This window comes from Physeter macrocephalus, chromosome 18 (assembly GCF_002837175.3).
Source record: "Physeter macrocephalus isolate SW-GA chromosome 18, ASM283717v5, whole genome shotgun sequence".
NCBI lineage: Eukaryota > Metazoa > Chordata > Mammalia > Artiodactyla > Physeteridae > Physeter > Physeter macrocephalus.
Genome location: NC_041231.1, coordinates 55,286,254 through 55,306,934, shown reverse-complemented (window position 1 = coordinate 55,306,934; position 20,681 = coordinate 55,286,254). Strand labels below are relative to the sequence as shown.

At 43.0% G+C, this 20,681-nt stretch overlaps 2 protein-coding genes across 10 annotated transcripts in view; one reads left to right on the top strand and one right to left on the bottom strand.

Annotated features, from left to right (window-relative positions):
- Window positions 1–10,101, bottom strand: part of UBP1 (upstream binding protein 1) — a 69,028-nt gene extending 58,927 nt beyond the window's left edge. For both annotated transcript variants that reach the window (XM_024116492.3, XM_024116493.3), the window contains exon 1: window positions 9,854–10,101. In XM_024116492.3, coding sequence (XP_023972260.1) covers window positions 9,854–9,966 — 113 coding nt within the window. In that variant the 5' untranslated portion in view covers window positions 9,967–10,101. The remainder of the gene's footprint in view (window positions 1–9,853) is intronic.
- Window positions 10,102–10,234: 133 nt separating this feature from the next.
- Window positions 10,235–20,681, top strand: part of LOC129391516 (uncharacterized) — a 29,298-nt gene continuing 18,851 nt past the window's right edge. For 4 of the 8 annotated variants that reach the window (XM_055079811.1, XM_055079808.1, XM_055079809.1 and 1 more), the window contains exon 1: window positions 10,235–11,149. In XM_055079811.1, the coding sequence (XP_054935786.1) occupies window positions 10,235–10,777 (543 nt within the window). In that variant the 3' untranslated portion in view covers window positions 10,778–11,149. Of the gene's footprint in view, window positions 11,150–15,733; window positions 16,539–17,480; window positions 18,366–20,681 lie in introns of those variants that run through there. The other 4 variants (XR_008615755.1, XR_008615754.1, XM_055079813.1 and 1 more) reach the window with 3 other exon arrangements.

The following is a 20,681-nucleotide window of genomic DNA, read 5'->3' as shown; positions in this document are numbered from 1 at the left end:
CCTGACAAACAAGAATCAAGTGCATAAAAGGACTGGTCCAGTGTGCCCCCAAAAATGAGATATATGTCTAGGAGAGACTGATCAAAAAGAGAAGGCACTAATCAGTATGAGTAAAAAAGATATAACTAACGATATAAAAACTAATAAGATGAGAATATTATTAACAACTTTATGCCAACATATTTGAAAATATGGATAAGATGAACAACTCCCTAGGAAAAAAACACCAAAGCTTTCTTCAAGATCCCTGGTCCGGGAGGATCACACATGCTGTGGAGCAACTAAGCCCGTGTGCCACAACTACTGAGCCTGCGCTCTAGAGCCTGCGTGCCACAACTACGGAAGCATGTGCGCCTAGAGCCCATGCTATATAACAAGAGGAGCCACTGCAATGAGAAGCCCGTGCACTGCAACGAAGAGTAGCCCCCACTCGTCACAACTAGAGAAAGCCCGTGCGCAGCAATGAAGACCCGACACAGCCAAGAAAAAAAAAAAACCTTGGGAGAGAGACTTACAGATAAATATATAGCCATAAATGCATCTATTAGAAAACACACACCAAAAACCAAGGACAAAGTACCTAACTAAAGAAGGTGGAAAATAACAAGCGTAATCAAGACAAGAAGGAAGACCACAAAAATAAAAGAGAAAATGCAATAGAGAAAAACAAAACCAAAATTTGATTTCTTACAAAATACTAGATATAGACAAACCTCTGAAATAGGTCACAGAAGAAGGAAGACACAAGCAATACACGGAGTGAAAGAAAGGGAGTAATCACAAACATCATGGAGATCAGTTAAAAAAAAAATCTGGAAAAAAAATTCCCACAGCTGGGTAAGATAGATAAATTGTGTATTTCCTATGCCCATTAAATAAATTACACAGGCAGTCAAACATCTACTCATGCAAAAAAAAAAAAAAACCCATTAAAATCACCAAATGCTGTATTCCAGGTGAGCTTTACAAAACCTTGAAGAAACACTTAAGTCCCACCTCACACAAAAATGTTTAGCTCATAAAGAGAAAGCTCTCCTGCTCACTTGAAGCTGATACAGCCTTAATGTTTTTTTTAAAAGGACAGGAAAAAAAAAAAAAAGAAAAAAAAGAAAAGAAAATTGAGGACCAATCTCAGCTATAAACAGAGACAACCTATTTATGAAACTTTGGAAGCATTCTCTAATCAGTAAGAAGACTGAAGATTCAAGTTCTTAGTGCTTCTAAATAACACTGCAGTGAAGGCTAGACCACACACTAAGGCAAGAAAATGAAATGTAAAGATGACACAGGAAGTGGGACTTCCCTGGTGGTCCAGTGGTTAAGAATCCATCTTGCAACGAAGGGGACACTGGTTCGATCCCTGGTCAGGGAACTAAGATCCCACATGCCACAGTGCAACTAAGCCCGTGCACCGCAATTACTAAGCCCACGTGCTGCAACTACAGAGCCCACATACCACAGCTAGAGAGAAGCCTGCTCACTGCAAAGAAGAGCCCGTGCACCACAACTAAGACCCGACGTAGCCAAAAACTAAACGTTAAAAAAAAAGATTACACAGGAAGAAATAAATCTATCATTATTTAAAGATATCAACTAGGAAATCTGAGATCCTACAAATTATTAGAACTAATAAGTTCAGCAAGGTCCTAGAGAGAAGAAAAAGAGAAAAAAAAGCTATAAGAAAAAAAATATATATATAGCATTTTTCCTCCTATCCAGAAAGATTATCTTCTTCTACTTTGAGAAGACTTCTCAGTTATTCATTGGTGGGCAGCCAAAGGATGCAATGGGAAGAAGTGGAGGTCAGATCCCAACCCTAGAGGTTCAAATCCCAGCTCTGCCCTTTGTTGAGTGACAATGGGACTCTGTGAACTCTAGTTTGTTTTAATTTAATAGAAATATTTTAAGTATCCAAACTCTAGGCACACATTAGACCAGAGATTCTCAAAGTGTGGTCCGTGGAATCCTGGGGAACCTGAGATTTTCAGGGGTTCAGGAGGTCAAACCTATTCTCAGAATAACAGTGAACCATTATTTGCCTTTCTCACTTAGTTGACATTTGGTGGTTAAAATTGCAGGTGCCTTGGCATGAATCAAGGCAGTGGCACCAAGCTACACTAGCAATCACTATAAAAAGTATTAATTTTATTAAATATTGGTCCTTGGGTGGGTATAATGTATTTCTGCTGCACATCTAAGTGCAATGGTTGTCTCAAGGAAAAGTTTTTTATGAAATTATGATCTGTGAGCTGATCTAGCAGCTTCTCTCACAGAATATCATTTTTACTTGAAATAAATATTGACAAACTATGATTATTCATACCTGAGTATCTGACAGAAATTTCCTCAAAAATGAAAAAACCGAGCCTTTCATTTCAAGGAAAACAACTGTGATAGCGTTTGTTACCCATGATAAAATCTGCACCCTCCACCATGTACTTCTCTGATGGGACAGTGGTGATACTAAGGAATATGATTTTTTGATACTGCATAGAGAAAAATGTCAACATTTAGAAGATCTGCATAACTCAAGAAATCATTATTTTCCAAATGACCAATGCATGCATATTTCAAAATTAATCAGGGTAAGAGACCCAATCAGAGTTCAAAACAGACAAATTGAATCTAATGTAATAGTACAAAAAGTACATTGATACACTTTCAGATTCCACACTGTAACTTTAAGAAACTACCACTTTTCAAGTGCTGGTATATTATCAGACGACTTTCCAAAATGATGTGAAAGGGCTATTAAAATAATCTCCCCTTTTCCAAACACATATCTACGTGAGGCTGGATTTTCTTCACATATGTCAACCAAAACAATATAGTCCAACAGCAGATAAGAGAATCCATCTGCTTTTCTACACCAAATATTAAAGAAGTTTGCTTAGAGGAATACATAGGCAGAACACTCAATGACATAAATCACAGCAAGATCCTTTTCGACCCACCTCTTAGAGAAATTGAAATAAATTAAAAAAAAAAAAACACAAATCGGACCTAATGAAACTTAAAAGCTTTTGCACAGCAAAGGAAACCATACACAAGACGAAACGACAACCCTCAGAATGGGAGAAAATATTTGCAAATGAAGCAACTGACAAAGGATGTATCTCCAAAACTTACAAGCAGCTTATGCAGCTCAATATTAAAAAAAAACAAACAACCCAATCCCAAAATGGGCAGAAGACATAAACACATTTCTCCAAAGAAGATAATACAGATTGCCAACAAACACATGAAAGAATGCTCAACATCATTAATCATTAGAGAAATGCAAATCAAAACTACAATGAGGAATCACCTCACACCAGTCAGAATGGCCATCATCAAAAAATCTACAAACAGGGCTTCCCTGGTGGCGCAGTGGTTGGGAGTCCACCTGCCGATGCAGGGGACATGGGTTTGTGCCCCGGTATGGGAGGATCCCACGTGCCGCGGAGCGGCTGGGCCCGTGGGCCATGGCTGCTGGGCCTGCGTGTCCGGAGCCTGTGCTCCGCAACGGGAGAGGCCGCGGCGGTGAGAGGTTCGCATACCGCAAAAAAAAAAAATCTAAAAACATAACTACCATATGACCCAGCAATCCCACTACTGGGCATATACCCTGAGAAAACCATAATTCAAAAAGAGCCATGTACCACAATGTTCACTGCAGCACTATTTACAATAGCCAGGACATGGAAGCAACCTAAGTGTCCATCAACAGATAAAGAAGATGTGGCATATATATACGATGGAATATTACTCAGCCATGAAAAGAAACGAAATTGAGTTATGTGTAGTGAGGTGGATGGACCCAGAGTCTGTCATACAGAGTGAAGTAAGTCAGAAAGAGAAAAACAAATACCGTATGCTAACACATATATATGAATCTAAAAAAAAGTGGTTATGAAGAACCTAGGGGCAGGACGGGAATAAACATGCAGACATACTTAGAGAATGGACTTGAGGACACGGGGAGAGGGAAGGGTAAGGTGGGACAAAGTGAGAGAGTGGCATGGACATATATACACTACCAAACATAAAAGATAGCTAGTGGAAAGCAGCCGCATAGCATAGGGTGATCAGCTCGGTGCTTTGTGACCACCTAGAGGGGTGGGATAGGGAGGATGGGAGAGAGGGAGACGCAAGAGGGAAGAGATATGGGGATATATGTGTATGTATAGCTGATTCACTTTGTTATAAAGCAGAAACTAACACACCATTGTAAAGCAATTATACTCCAAAGCAATTATACTCCAAAAAAGATGTTAAAAAAAAAAAAGAAATTTGCAAGTGTAAGACAATACCACTCTTCTCACAAAGTGTTTTGTTTCCGAAAAAAGTTTTTTAATAAAAAATATTTGTGGTAATATATAATGGCTTGTAATTGTTATTTCACATAAATTAATAAAATTTAAAAGTTCTTGATTATGAAGAGACTACAAAGGACACAGCATACCATTCTATTCAGGTAGACTGAGACAAAGTAATCTATAAATGAATGACAGCAACAGTGGTCCTACTCTACTCAAAATCGTTCTGCTGGGACTTCCCTGGCAGTCCAGTGGTTAACACTCTGCACTTCCAATGCAGGGGGCACGGGTTCAATCGTTGGTCGGGGAGCTAGGATCCCACATGCTGCACAGCGTAGCCAAAAAATTAAAAAATAAAATAAAATAAAAATGAGCCTTTAAAAAAATCATTCTGCTAAAATGACAGAGATCCTTTAAAAGCTAAATCGTATTCACAGGTATTCTATTGTTGCTTCCAAAAAAATTTTATGTGTTTAAAAACAATGGTTCTGACCACTACATAGCAAAAATGTCGGAGTCATAAAAGAGAAGGAAAGACTAAGGAATTGTTGTTGAAGGAGGTAAAGACTAAATGCAATATGGGATCCTAGATTGGAACCTGGACTAGAAAAAGGGCAATAGAGAAAAAAAACCTGTGAAATTCAAATGAATTTTGCACTTTAGGTAACAGTGCTGTACCAAGGCAGTTTTGAAGACTGTATTCTGGTTATGGAAGTAGGAGAAGCTGGGTAAAGGGTATATGTCAACTATCTACACAATCTTTTTAACTTGTAAACATAAACTCCTAACTCATAAACTCAGAAAGTTTAAAACAAAAAGACTCTACTACCAAGGTTCAACACAGGAGAGTTTCACAACCATGTATCAGATATGTCCCAAAGCAAGCAAAATAAATATTACAGAACTTCTTTTAAATTCAGTCACAGAACTTACAGCAAAAAAAGATGAACCATCAGATGGTATCTGCACCAAAAGTAAATGTTCAAGTTGTCCTAGCAAACTAACAAGTGTCACTCTGATGGAACATATCACATTTATGAGACCGTATCAATAAACTACCAAGTTTCAAACAGCCCTGATTGAAGGGCATAAACTGTACTGAATATTACTCTTAGTGCGGGGAGGGAACACCTGATTTTAAAAATTGAACACAATAAAATCTATGGACAAACAACTGGATGTACATAAATTAGCTGAGTGAGTTCTTAGTCTACATAAAAATTACTTTTTGAATATAAGGTTTCAATACTCAGCAAATGTTTTTCCAAGGCAATCAAAGTATATTATTAGAATCTATCCTTTAGAGCAGGGGTCAGCAAGCTACAGCCCAAAGGCCAAACCCAGCTGGCGTGTTTTTGTACAACCAGGACCTAAGAATGGTTTTTACATTTTTTTAAAGGGTTGTAAACAAACAAAACAGAGTGACAGAGACCTTCTGGCCTACAAAGCCTTAAATATTTGCTATCTGGCCTTTTATAGAAAAGATTTGCCAATCCCTGCTTTAAGGTAATAACCAATATGGATACTGTACTCTGAAGTATAGTTTTCTTATCAACAATTTATTAAATTCTTTCAAGATTAAACCCAGAGAAAGTTTTTAAAATTTGAACTGAGAAATTTTATAGAAATTACTGCCAATTCTGGAAGCAGTCTCAGGTACCAGCCTAATAAATCGCTCAAATTTCACTGATCCTGAAAATTTTCTATACTTCCAAGAAATGTCACCTACTCAAGGACATTCTGCTTTAGCATGAGACCCAAAGAAAATTATAAGCTATTAATAGCTACATAATAAACCATATCCTTTGTAATCTTTTACTAACTTAACACTGATCAAAGTTGAAATTTTCCCATTACCTCAAAGGGTCTATAAACTGACATTTTAATCTTTCAATCAATATAAGAAATCTGTCTTCACCCCAAACCAGTTTTTTTTTTTTTTTTTTTTGCGGTACGCGGGCCTTTCACTGTTATGGCCTCACCCGTTGCGGAACACAGGCTCCGGGAGCACAGGCTCAGTGGCCATGGCTCACGGGCCCAGCCGCTCCGCGGCATGTGGGATCTTCCCGGACCGGGGCACGAACCCGTGTCCCCTGCATCGGCAGGCGGATTCTCAACCACTGCGCCACCAGGGAAGCCCCCCAAACCAGTTTTGATTTAGCAAATTATTTGTAAACTATGAATGTAACCCTCACTTAAGAATATGTAAAGTATACCTTTTGTTTCAAAACAGATGTATACCATAGTGAAGTTTAAGAGGGCTCAGACCAATGCCCTTTGTAAAGTAATAATATTTAAAAAGTTTTTAATGCATAAAGAATTCACATTACTTTTATTTTTCAAATTACTTGTTAAATCCTGAAAGTTAACTTATTATAGATTATACATTTCATGTGAACACTTAAGATGGAAATAAAATTACCAGGTGGCCCAAAAGACCCTCAAGAGAGTTTTACTTTTTCAAGTCCTTTGGTTATCTGCTCCTTACTTCACAAAACATGAATGACCCAGATTTCAAGTTACAATGGGTTTCGGCCTTCATTCAGTGAGGGGAAACTCAGTCCTCCCTTGGAATGGTGGTGCCACTGACAATCGCTTTAACAACTACAAACTTTGGTTTACACACATACAAGAAAAGGAATGGTCTATTAGCTTTCTAGGGTCTCTTCAACCATCTCTAGACTCCTGATATTGTAACTAAGATTTTAAAAAACATATATGACCCGCCTCATTTCAAACAGAATCTGCAGCAGCCTATGCCTCACATACAAACAAACGGGGTACCAGAGTACACACAGAAGAACACAGACAATGAGAACCAGAGTGTAGAAAAAAAAGGAAAGCAAAGATTCTACCAGAAATTAGCCTCATCATATCCCAATACTATCAGCCTACATCATTTAATGCAAACATATATTTCTAAATTGTCAGACTACTGAGAGAAACCACATGTTTCTTTCATGCTATCTTCCTTCAAAGCTGAAGAAATCATTTCCTAAGGAAGTCTTTAGAAATATCTCTTGGTTTAAGCCATACAAAAAGCAAATACAGTAAGCATACTTCAATTTGGTTTTTTTTGGCCGCACTGCGTGGCAGGTGGGATCTTAGTTCGCCTACCACTCCGCAGTGGAAGTGCAGAGTCTTAACCACTGGACCTCCAGGGAAGTCTCTCAAGCATACTTCACTTTGAAAGAAAAATGGAAAGCTGCCTCCAGAGCAAATTTTTATCAAGAAGTCACTTTTCGAATAATTTCAAATTTAGCACCTCAAGTTTATTTCTTGAATTTGAGAGAAATGAAATAGACAAGAATCATGAGCCTTACTTCCCTGGAGCTCGGGAATGTCCCGCTTCCCCGATGCCTGAGGAAAGGAGGCCATTGCCCTTGCAGAGAGAAGAGGCTGGGGACTCCCCAGCTCCAGGGCTGGGCGTGGGAAGCGTAAGGGGCATCAAAGGAGGACTGCAACAGCCTAAAGCCTTCTTCAGACCTTCTCCAGATCAAGGCAATCTTGGAGTTTTCCTAAATTTGTATTTGAAATAATAGACCTTGAATTCACAAGAGGCAAGTACTCTCCTGGCTCCTCTTGAGGACCCAATTAAGTACAAAAAACTAAATAAGCTCCTTAAAAATGGTATTTGCCTTCAAAGATACTAGAAAATTCAGATTAAATGACACATACCATATAACTAATAACCAAAAACAATCAATGGAAAAAGTCCCCATGGAAAGTATTGTAAAAAGACACAGAATTACAAAGATGTCAGAAAATACCTTTAAGGACAAGGTTAATGAAACGGTTTAATATCAAGATTTTCCTTCTAGACCATAAACAAAAGTTCACTAGTTGGCTGAATCACTGAAACAAACAGAACTCGAGAAAAAAAAAGTAAAAGCTCAAAATAACCCTCAGTAAGCAAAGCTCTCAGCAGCAAACCTTCATTTAACCATAATTGAGAAGAAACACTGAATCTGCCTCACCTGCCCTCTTCTGCCTTCATTGCAAGTCCAGGGTCTCGAGGAGCAGCATGGCCCTCGAGACCCACACATGTTTTCACTGTGAATCAGTGCCTCTTGTACTGCCGACTGGGGTGACCTTATGGCTTTCAGTAGCTCAATTTCCTCAACACTAAGACAGTTGTTCTAGAAAATAAGCCACCTCATCTGGAGCCCTCAAGTTGCACAGCTACAGAGAGAGGAAGTGCCAAGTTCAGGCAGACCAGCACAGACCCAACCAGGGCCAGAGACCGGCGACCTGACGTTTTCATCCATGTGCTTCCACACCGTAAGAAACATCTCCACTTTTCAGCTCAGAGTTTCCGTTTAAGATTTAAAAGCCAGGGCTTCCCTGGTGGCGCAGTAGTTGAGAGTCCGCCTGCCGATGCAGGGGACACGGGTTCGTGCCCCGGGTCGGGAAGATCCCACATGCCGCGGAGCGGCTGGGCCCGTGAGCCATGGCCGCTGAGCCTGCGCGTCCGGAGCCTGTGCTCCGCAACGGGAGAGGCCACAACAGTGAGAGGCCCGCGTACCGAAAAAAAAATGATTTAAAAGCCAAATTATTTCAGGGAGCAGCCCCTACCATCCAAGGCCTGCTCTGACCCAGAAGTCGTTCTTCCTCAGGACTTTAATGCTCCCTGTCCTCCCCCAGAGCTGCAGTGAGAGGTATGAAAGCTACTGGGAAACTGGACAGCACGTCAAAGACATCACTCATTACTTTAAAGAGTCTCTTCGCAAAATCTCATTTCATTCGCATTAACGAAAAATTGCCAAACCACTGAATTTTACACTTTAATCGGGTGAACGTATACTAAGTAGACTATATTTCCATAAAACTGTTAAAAAAAATTAAAATACAGAGCTGCCAAACTGATAGGAAAAACCCAGTGTTCTTCAGGACAAAGGCGAGAGACTAAGCTCAGATCTGTTTCAACCTATCAAAATTAAACAAAATGAATGGCTGCTTGTACAGACAGCTGAGACTAAACAAACTCTTGTTTGTGGTGCAATCAGTGCATCTTAAAGCCTTCTTCAAAAGGAAACAGCCTCAGAGGGTAGTCCCCCCAGTGGAAAACTTCACTTTGAGACAATTAAAAAACCCAAGTTACTGTGCTTTCTTCCCCTGTGGCTACTTTCACTTATGATATAATTACTATTGGAATATCAAGTGATTAAAATTTGCAACCAATAAAGACTACAATGTAGAACAGAGTAGGAACTGTTGCCAAATCCCTGGAGAGTGTTTTCCCAACACGAGTCCTAGCATTTAGTACACTGTATTCCAGCTCTAAGTGGCTTGTAAATCACTTGCAAGGCAAGGAAATCCCTTCCCCCAACTCAAGCCATCCTAACAGCGGGGCGTATTTTAAAGCAAAAATGCAGCCCTCAGGGGCGGTCCCCTGGCCAAAGCCTGCGGGGCCGCCCTCCGTCGCCCGCCCCGCCGTGGGCAGAGGCCCGCGGGGCTCCATGGCGCGGTCAGAGGCCCAGGGTCGTGCAGGCCTTTCCCAAGGAGACAGAGGCTTCCGCCAGCCCGCCCGCCCGCCCGCGTCCGGGCACTGGTACCTCATGCTGTAGGCGCCGGCGCCCAGCTCCTGCCCGATGCCCGAGAGGCTGGCGTCGAAGTCGTGCACCAGCCCGGACTCGATCACCTCGTCCATCTTGAGCACCCAGGCCATCTTCCGGCCTCGCCGCCGCCCGGCGCGCAGCGCGGCCTCCGCGAGCGGGGCGAAGAGGCCGGAGCTCCACGGGCGCGTCCTGGGGGAGGGCGCGGGTGAAGCCTCCGGCGGCGCGGCGAGTGGTCACCAGCGGCAGCCCGGGCGGCGGCCGGGATGAGAACAGCCGTGGCCCCGCGGGCAGGGCACGGCCAACCCGGCGAGCAGCTGCAGCGGGAGCGGCCGGGCCGCGGGCAGCGCCTCCCTCCCGCGGACGCCGGCCCCGCGCCTCATGCCGCCGCCGCCCACCCCCTGCGCCGCTAGCGCTGCCGCCGCCGCCGCCCGCCCCGCCCCGAGGCCCCCGGCCGCATCCTCCCCGGGACCGCGCGGGGGCGGGAGCTCAGCCCGCCCGTCACCCGACCCCCGGCCTCGACCCCCGGCCCGCGGCTCGCCCGCCCCGGCTCTAACGCCCCGCCGCCCCGGCCAACCCAGCCGACGCCGTCCCGCCGGCCCAGACGCTGGCTTCGCTACGGCTCCGGCTCCAGCTAGCTCGCCGCTTCCGCCTTCTCCAGCCCCGCCCCGGCCGCGGCCCCGCCCCCGCGCTCGCACCGGGCCAAGCCCCCCTCTCACGGCCCCGAGCTTCGGGGCACTCCCGACGCTTTACGCTGAAGCAACTGTAGGGCCCTGCAGCGCGGCCCCGCCCACGCAGCAGGTTCCCAGCCGCTGCGGCCTGGCGGCCTCCCTACACACCAGCCCAGGAAGAGGCGGTGCCAAAGGGCCGCCAGTTTCCGCCCATCCAGAAAGCGCGCTGATTGACAGGCGATCTGAACAATAACGGCAAGTGCTTGGTCGAGGCTCCCGTGAGTCTCTGTGCCCCTGTGCTAAACAACCAGTCAAGATCTTCTTCCTTTTGGGCGGGCTCGAGGACTGAATTTGCTGGCAAAAGAAAGAGTTCATTGGACCGCACTGGAGGAAGTCGCCCTGAACGCCACTTCTGGAGGTGTTTTGATCCCGTGTGGTCTTTGTGGGTACTTTCTGGGTTTTGCCCACACTACAGATGGAGAGAGCGGTTGTGTTAGCCAATAGGCTCACACCCTGTCTGGAGGCTGGAAGGCCCATTGGGTAGAAAGTCTTGATTGACGTGAGTGCAAGCCAATCAACACTCCCGAGGAAGGGCTCCGGAAAGTTCCCTCAACTGCTAATTCCCGTGAGTAGTTTGGCGAGCTTGAACTAAAGGAGGGGTTGGGTCGCAGGAACAGATGGCAATTACGCTGTTGTTATTGTTCATGCTTCTGGGGTTCACTGGGCTTAGGGGATTCCCATCCAGGGTCTCTCCTATGAGTGCAGCTAAAGTCATGTCAAGGGCTCCCATACTCATGTCTGATGCTTGATACTGGCTGTGGACCGGGACCTCAGTTGGGCCTGCTGGAATGCCTACACGTGGCCTTTCCGTGTGGTCTTGATTTCCTCACAGCGTGGCATACGGGTTCCAAAAGACAGGAAGTAGCAGTTGCTGGTTTTTTAGGACAAAGATTCTTTGCTTGACCAAACTTTAGTCAATCTCCTGACCTCCTGTCCCATCTGTAAAATTCAGGTTTAGCAAGAACCCCACTAAGTCATTCTAGGAACCCTCTAGTTCCGTATCTGATTAGGTTTCTTAGGCTCCATCATCACCTAGGTCAGAGGTCCCCAACCTCTGGGCCGGCAGACCCGTACCTCTTAGGAACTAGGCCGCACAGCAGGAGGTGAGCAGCAGGCAAGCAAGCAAAGCTTCATCTGCCGCTCCCCATCGCTCGCATTACCGCCTGAACTTTCCCCCCCATTGCTTGCATTACTGCCTGAACCATCCCCCGGGCCGTGGAAAAATTGTCTTCCACGAAACCGGTCCCTGGCGCCCTGGTCAGATTGCGGACTGCTGACCTAGGTAATATCTAATCACCCTGGACTACCTTCAACAAGAATCCTGTTAGATAGGTTTAACCAGAAACCCCCTTACCGTTGATGTTTCCTCTTAGTGAATTTCCATCCACTAACCCCCACCCTGCTCTTTGGCTCTAAATTCCCAATTACCATGCTGTATTTGAGGTTGAGCCCAGTCTCCCCCACTGCAAAATCCCATTGCAGTCGTCCCTGTACCAGTCACCGTCCTGAGTAAAATCTGCTTACCATCTTTAAAAACTATCATTTGTTTTTTTAAACACGTAAGGCCTGGGACCAGAAACTGATACAGAATCTGTATTCTGCACTGTATTCTATTAGTCAAGCAGCCACAGAATCAGAGTGATGGGAGGAGAGTTAAATAATTTGGGGCCCATGTTTTAAAACTTCCAGAATCCACCCTCTGGCCACAAATGTTTTACATTCTTTTTACATGCAGCATACACTCAGCCCCTCCCCAGACCCCTCTAAAGTTCTCATTCCAATACAGCATTAAGGTCCAGAATCTTGTGAGGTCCTGGAGCAAATGAGCTCTTGGATGCAGTTCCTTGGGTGTAACTCAAGTGGTTCCTCTCCATATGAAGGTCTGTGAATGAAAAAGACAGGAGATCTGCACTAACCACTACCACGTACATCATATGCAATGAGAGAGGCATGGGAAACTGTGTCTCTATAGGCATTTCCCTTCAAAGAGGAGAGCAATGAAAGGCACATAGTTGTCACTAGTCCACAGAAATTCTGAAATCTAACTGGGTAAATGTTGCCGGTTCCTTGATTAGGACTCTGTCAACTTCCTGAGAGTACTCAGTGGCTCTTTTCTCCATCCACTGGGCTCTTGGCTCCACCCTCGGAGTTATCCTTCCAGTTCCATAAAAGGTACCCATGTTTACAGTTAAATCATTTTTTCAGCTGCTTCCTGTCTATAGTTGTGCAGGGGTCTAAAGACCTCTCTTCACGTTGTACTGTCACTGTCCCTTTCAGTCCAAGCTGATACAAATCATTTTTAAACTCTGTGGGTCATGTGAATCAATTTATAATCTAGTCCAATAAGCAAAAACTTCACCAACACACAAGGGGGGTTGCAGCTTAACTGTATTGTTCTGGTTCAGAGTTTCTCATAAAGTCACAGTCATGATATCAGCTGGGGCTTCAGTTGTGAAGGCTTAATTGGGGCAGGAGGATCCACTTCCAAGCTCACTTGCATGACTGTTGGCCAGAAGCCTCAGTGCCTCAACATTTGGGACCACAAGCCTGCTTGAGTGTCCTCAAAACTTGGCACTGGGGACTTCCCTGGTAGCACAGAGGTTAAGAATCTGCCTGCCAATACAGGGGACACGGGCTCGAGCCTCGGTCCAGGAAGATCCCACGTGCCACGGAGCAACTAAGCCCGTGCACCACAAATACTGAGCCTGCGCTCTAGAGCCTGCGAGCCACAGCTACTGAGCCTGCTCCTCTAGAGCCTGTGCTCTGCAATAAGAGAAGCTACCGCAATGAGAAGCCCGCATACCGCAATGAAGAGTAGCCCCCGCTCGCCGCAACTAAAGACCCAACACAGCCAAAAACAAAAAAAAACAAAAAAAACCATGGCACTGGCACAGAGTAAGTAAACCATGAGAGAGGAAGGAAGCTGCAGTGCCTTTTATGACCTGGTCTCCAAAGTCACACACCATCCTTTTCACTTTATTTCTGTTCCATAGAAGTAAGTCATTCAATCCAGCCTTCATTCAAAAAGATGAGTCCATCTTTTGAAGAGATGAATGTCAAGGAACTTGTGAAAATATTTTTAACCAGAACAGCCACATTCATCATTATCACTTAATAGGTTTTTTGGTTGTTTTTTTTTTTTTTTTGGCCACACCACATGGCTTGTGGGATCTTAGTTCCCCGATCAGGGATTGAACCTGTGCCCTCTGCAGTGGAAGCACGGAGTCCTACCCACTGGACCGCTAGGGAATTTCCACTGAATAGGTTTTTGAAGGCACTAAAACAGCAGAATTAGATCAGAAAAAGAAATCTGAGGTATAGAAATGGAAAGAAGGAGGTTAAGATTAACACTGTTTGTAGACTACATGCTCATATATGTGGAAATCTCATGGGAAACAAGTAAAAATTTAATAACACAGTGGCATATGCCATGAATATTCACAAATCAATAGCTTTATATAAACAAACAAGTTTGAAAATATAATAGAAGGAAAGGATCAATTTACAGTATAATTTTAATCTTTTTTTTTTTGGCCATGCTGCATGGCATGTGGGATCTTAGTTCCCCGACCAGGGATCGAACCCATGCACCTGCATTGGAAGTGCGGAGTCTTAACCACTGCAAGTCCCTACAATGCAATTTTAAAAGATAAAATACCTAGGAACTAACCTAATAAGGGTAAAGAACTATGTGAGCAAAATTTTTAAATTCTCAAAATAAACACAAATGTACATTGAAAACAAAAAATACTACATCCACGGACTTCCCTGGTGGTGCAGTGGTTAAGAATCTGCCTGCCGGTGCAGGGGACATGGGTTCGATCCCTGGTCCGGGAAGATCCCACATGCCGCGGAGCAGCTAAACCTGTGTGCCACAACTACTGAGCCTGCGCTATAGAGCCCACAAGACACGACTGCTAAGCCCATGGGCCACAACTACTGAAGCCTTCACGCCCTAGAGCCTGTGTGCTGCAAATACTGAGCCCACACGCCGCAGCTACTGAAGCTCTTGCACCTAGAGCCCATGCTCCGCAACGAGAGAAGCCTGCACACCACAATGAAGAGTAGCCCCTGATCGCTGCCACAACTAGAGAAAGCCTGTGTGCAGAAACGAAGACCCAACGCAGCCAAAAAAAATACTACATTCAGTTTTATAATGGTAGTTCTCCTTAAGCTAACCAATAAATTTAATATGATTCCAGTAAAAATAGTAACAGAATTTTTTAACTGGACAAGCTGATTCTAAGATATGGAAAAATAAATGAGCAAAAACAGTCCAAAAAATCTGAAAAAGTCAATAGATACTAGGACATTATAAAACCTAAGTATGTAAAGAGTGTGCATTGGTAAATGAATAGACAGATGAGCAAGGGAAGAGAATGAAAAATCAATATGCATATGGAAATTTATGCAGTAAAAAGTGGCATCTCAAATCGTGAAGGAAAATGGGATATTCAATAAGTGATTTGGGAATCAACGTTAACCATCTGAAAGACATACCAGAATAAACTCCAAGTGACTTGAAGTTTTTTGTTTTTCCAAAAAGGTTTGAAAGGATAGAAGCAAAATAGTAAAACACTAAAGAAAATATGAGAACATAATTTTAGAGGAGGAACATAATTTCCTTCAGAGATGAAAAGGCTTTTTTAATTATGACACAAAATCTAGAAATCTTAAGAGGCTGATAACATTTGAAAACATAAAAATTGTACTTTTCTTCCTAGTAAACACCACCATAAGCAAAATGAAAAGAGAACAGAAAAACACTATTTAGAACTTAGATCATGGACCAAAGTTTTATTTCCCTAATATATAAAGTTCCTATAAATAGATTAAACAAAGTACCGTGAAAATGGCGTTTGTACACTGCATCTCCAAAAAATACACAAATTGGAGCACATCTTTGAGATATACCCACACAGAAACTTTCATTGAAAAGAGCAACTAAATTGAGGGGCTACCTCTTGCAGGACAACCTGAAACCTCACCACTAGAATGTTATGTTGCCAGTAATGGTAAAGATTAGCCACATCTGAAGAACACTCTGTTCTTGCTGTTTTGCAAAACTGTGAGAGCGGCTCTTACAGCTCTCAACAGAAAAGCTGCTATTGCCATGGTCAGTGATCCCATACCTACCGTTTCCTCTCAGATGTGACCCTGGAGATCAGCCAATGAACGACTGTTCTTCTTACAGAGCCTTCATCCAATCAGTACTTAGTAACAGCTAATGACCAGGAAGACAGCTGGTAAACAGGAAGGATGAGCTCCTGATGGAGAAAATCGGTCTGAGAAATGTTCACATTTGAGCGCCGGATTAAAAAGTGCTACCTCTTTGGACTTCTGCACAGCAAGAAATCCTCGAGAAAAATCAATGATAAATAGCATGATTTTCAAATGCTGACAAGTTTGCAAAGACACTTTCTGTGTGATGGTTCTTGGGCTTTGCTTAACCATTTCAAAATATGCATCCTTTCAGATTCTTTGTTAAGAGGTTCATGGTGCTAGTGTCTGTTGTGTTCCCTCAAAATTCAAGGTGATGAGAGGTGATTAGATCGTGGGGCAGAGCCCTGGTGAATGGGGTAAGTGCTGTCATAAAAAGAGACTCCACAGAGTTCTCTAGCCCCTTGTGCCATGTGAGGACACAATGAGAAGTCTGCAGCCCAGAATAGAGCCCTCTCCTGTCTATGCTGGCCCCCTGATCTCAGACTTCCGGCCTCCAGAATTGTGAGAAATAAATTCTGTTGTTTATAAGCCACCCTGTCTGTGGTATTTTGTTATAACAGCCTGAAGAGATTAAGACAGTGGGGTGCTGGGTGTACCTTTGGGACATATTGAGGTTTTGGAAAAGCCAGTGCTAAGTACCCAGTGAGCTGGAGTGTCAGTTAGGTTTTGCTGTGCAACCAGCCATTTCAGAATTTAGTGACTTCAAACAACCAGCATTTACTTAGCTCATGCTTCTGTGGGTCAGAAATTTAGCTGGGCTCAGTTGGGCAGCTATTGTGAGCTCAGTGAGGCTTCCTCATGTTGCTGCAATGAGCTGTGGGATGGCCTTGCTGATCTTGGCTTGCTCTCGCCGACGTCTGGGGTTTGGCTGCATGGCAGGCCTCCCATCCTCCTGCAGACTAGCCCTGCCTTATGCTCATGGTGGTTGAATGGGTTACAAGAGACAACAGGACAGTGAAAGGCCTTCATCGGCCCAGAACGGGAGCACCATCACTTCTGCTGAAATCTCTTGGCCAAAGCAAGTCGTAAGACCAGCCCACTGGCTTCCCTGGTGGCGCAGTGATTGAGAGTCCGCCTGCCGATGCAGGGGACACGGGTTCGTGCCCCGGGCCGGGAAGATCCCACATGCCATGGAGCGGCTAGGCCCGTGAGCCATGGCCGCTGAGCCTGTGCGTCCGGAGCCTGTGCTCTGCAACGGGAGAGGCCACAACAGTGAGAGGCCCGTGTACCACAAAAAAAACAACAAAGACCAGCCCACGTCCAAGGGATGGGGAAACAGACTCTGCCTCTTAACATGAGGAGATGCAAAATCACAACAATTTTGAGGTTGTAAGTGCTGACAGGGAGCAAAGATGATTTTTGTCTGCTGGTTCTTAAAATGCTTCACCATAATAAAATGCATGTTTTTTCAGATTCTCTGTTAAGTGAAATAGGGGTGGGATTGGGAAATTGTGGCCATTTTTGTAAAAAACATGCCACAACCAGTTAGGTAGGAAAATGTTTGAAATACTGCAAGTCAGCTGGATATAAAACTAGCAAAATTTGTTCCTGGAACAGTTAACAAATATGCTCATTCTGAGGTTGATGGATAACAATATTATTAGGTGGGATTTGATCAAAGTCCCTTTGCTTTTAAAATGAGAATGTACCTTCCTGGTTCTGTATGTGCATAGGAAGAATGCCCTTCAACCAGATTTTGAGAACTGGGACTATGTCACAAAGAATATGAACATCATGTGGAATACGTAACCACAAGTAAGGGCCAGGTACTCTTTTGAATGTGAGACACTGGTTGGACTCCGTAGCTAGCTTTGGATTTGAATTCCAGCTCTGCCAATTATTACTGTGTGATCTAGGGCTAGTTACATAACCTCCCTTTACCTCAGCTTTCTCATCTGTAAGATGGAGATAATAGTATATCTCCCTCATGGAGTTGTTATGAGGATTAAATAAACTAATACATTGATCGAACTTGAAACTCTGCCCGGTTCCCAGTAATCTCTGAAGAGCTTTTAGTCTTGGACCTATCCCATCAACAAGAATGACCTGACTACTATAGCCTGGATAAGCAGGCAACTCAAGCATAGACATTGCTCATGGTGTCTTTGACTATGTCGTAAAAACCAACGAAGAATGAAATGCTATTTGACCATATGTGAATGTGAACAGTCTTCAGCTTATCATCGTTTCACTGAGGCACCCCAGCCACTTGGCAGTTGCTTGAATATTTTACTCAGTTATGACTGACTGAAAAAGTTTTACTCTGGAGAATTGTGGAACTGGTAATTCATATGCTTCCAAATGCCCTTCATCTTGAGGAAAACAGAACAGGTAATTTTTTCCTCTCCTAGGCAAATTTAATGTAATATTATGCTTCTCCAAAAACTCAAGCCTTTCTTATTTTTTTTTCCGACTATGTATTTTAAAATTTTAAAAACTTACAGAAAAGCTGAAAGAACAGAAAAATGATCACCTGTATATTCTTTAGTCATATATTTGACTCTTGTTAATATTTTATTTGTTTTTTTCTCTCTTTACCTACTTATTTATTATTTGCTTAACCATGTGAAATTAAGTTGCATATTTCTTGACAATGACAATTAAGTTGCAATATTTCATACGTAAATACTTCAAAATGTATTCTAAGACAAAGAAATTCTCCAACAGAATTGTAATACCATTATCACATCCAAAAAATTTTAAACTTCAATTGAGTTATTTAATTTCTATTATTATATATCATTAAATAATATCTATTAACATTCATTTCCAAATCTTTCCATTTGTTCCTAAATTGTTTATTATAGTTTTGTCTGTAATCCAGAATTCAATTAAGGCTCACAATTACATTTGTTTTTTCAGTCTCTTTAGTCTCCTTCAAAGCAGTTTTCCCCACTGCCCACCTGAGTTTTGTTTTTTTTTAAATTTTTATTGGAGTATAGTTGCTTCACAATGTTGTGTTAGTTTCTGCTGTACAGCAAAGGGAATCAGCTATACATATACATATATCCCCTTCTTTTGGATTTCCTTCCCATTTAGGTCACCACAGAGCACTGAGTAGAGTTCCTTGTGCTCTACAGTAGGTCCTCATTAGTTATCTGTCTTATACATAGTAGTGTATATATGTCAATCCCAATCTCCCAATTCCTCCCATCCCCCCTTTCCCCCGTTGGTGTCCATATGTTTGTTCTCTACGTCTATGACTCTATGTTTTTTCTTTTATTAAAAAAATAAATTTATTTATTGTATTTTTGGCTGCGTTGGGTCTTCATTGCTGCGCACAGGCTTTCTCTAGCTGTGGCGAGCAGGGGCTACCCTTCGTTGCAGTGCATGGGCTTCTCATTGCGGTGGCTTCTCCTGTTGCGGAGCATGGGCTCTAGGTGCACAGGCTTCAGTAGTTGTGGCACGAGGGCTCAGTAGTTGTGGCTCGTGGGCTCTAGAGTGCAGGGTCAGTAGTTGTGGTACACGGGCTTAGTTGCTCTGCAGCATGTGGGATCTTCCCGAACCAGGGCTTGAACCTGTGTCCCCTGCATTGGCAGGCAGATTTTTAAGCACTGTGCCACCAGGGAAGTCCTATTTTTTTTTAATAGACTTATTTTTTATAATTTTTTTAGATTAATAGAAATATTGAGATGATAGTACAGAGAGTTATCATATAACCTACACCCAGTTTCCTTTTTATTAACATTTTTTATTAGTATGTTCCATTTGCAATTAATGATCTGGTATTGATTTATTACTATTATTATCATTTTCATTAAAGTTCATAGTGTGATCAGATTTCCTTAACTTTTACCTAATGTCTTTTTCTGTGCCAGGATCCCATTCATGATGCTGCATTACATTTAGTTTTCACATCTCTTTTGGTTCCTCTGGGCTGTGACAGGTTCTCTGACTATCCTTGTTTTTGATGACCTTCACAGTTTTGAGGAAGTCAAGTATTTTTTAGACTGCCCCTTTATTGGATTTGTCTGATTTTCTTCACATGATTGGACTAATGTTACAGGTTTTGAAGAGGAAAACCACAGGGATAAAGTGCCACTTCATCACATATATGAAGGGTCTACAGTATCAACATGACCACTGCACCACCAGGGAAGTCCTCCCCCATTACTTTTTTTTTTTTTTTTGGTATGCGGGCCTCCCTCTGCTGTGGCCTCTCCTGTTGCGGGGCACAGGCTCTGGACGCGCAGGCTCAGCGGCCATGGCTCACGGGCCCAGCCGCTCCGCGGCATGTGGGATCTTCCCAGACCGGGGCACGAACCCGGTTCCCCTGCATCGGCAGGCGGACGCGCAACCACTGCGCCACCAGGGAAGCCCCCCCATTACTTTTAAAGTCTAATAGTTTTACTAGGACATGTCTAAGAATTGATCATTTCAGAATAATTTTTCCAGGAACAGGGTGGGCCTTTTCAATACATTGATTCAGATCTCTTTTTCTTTCTGGAAGATATTTTTGGGTTTTGGTTTTAAATATGTATTCTATTTGCTTGTTTTTTTTTTTTTTTTTAGAACCTCCAATTGTATGGATGTTAGATCATTGCCTATCTTCTATCACTATGACCTTTTCTCTGATCATTTTTACCTCTGTCCTTATTTCAGTTCATTCTCTTGGTTGTCTTTATCTCCTCAATATCTCTCATTATGTTTTTCAGTCAAATCTCCTTCCTTGGAAATTTTAATTTAGTCTTCTTTTCTGAGTTGCTTTGAGATTTTTATTACATTTCTGTTGTATGTTCTATCAACCCTTTTCATACCTTCCTGTTTTACATTCATTTGTATTCTGAGTTTTTAAATTTTTGACTTTAGGTGTTCTTTATATCTGTAAATTCTTCTCTCTTTTTTTTTTTAGTGAAAAAAAAGATTCATTTGGG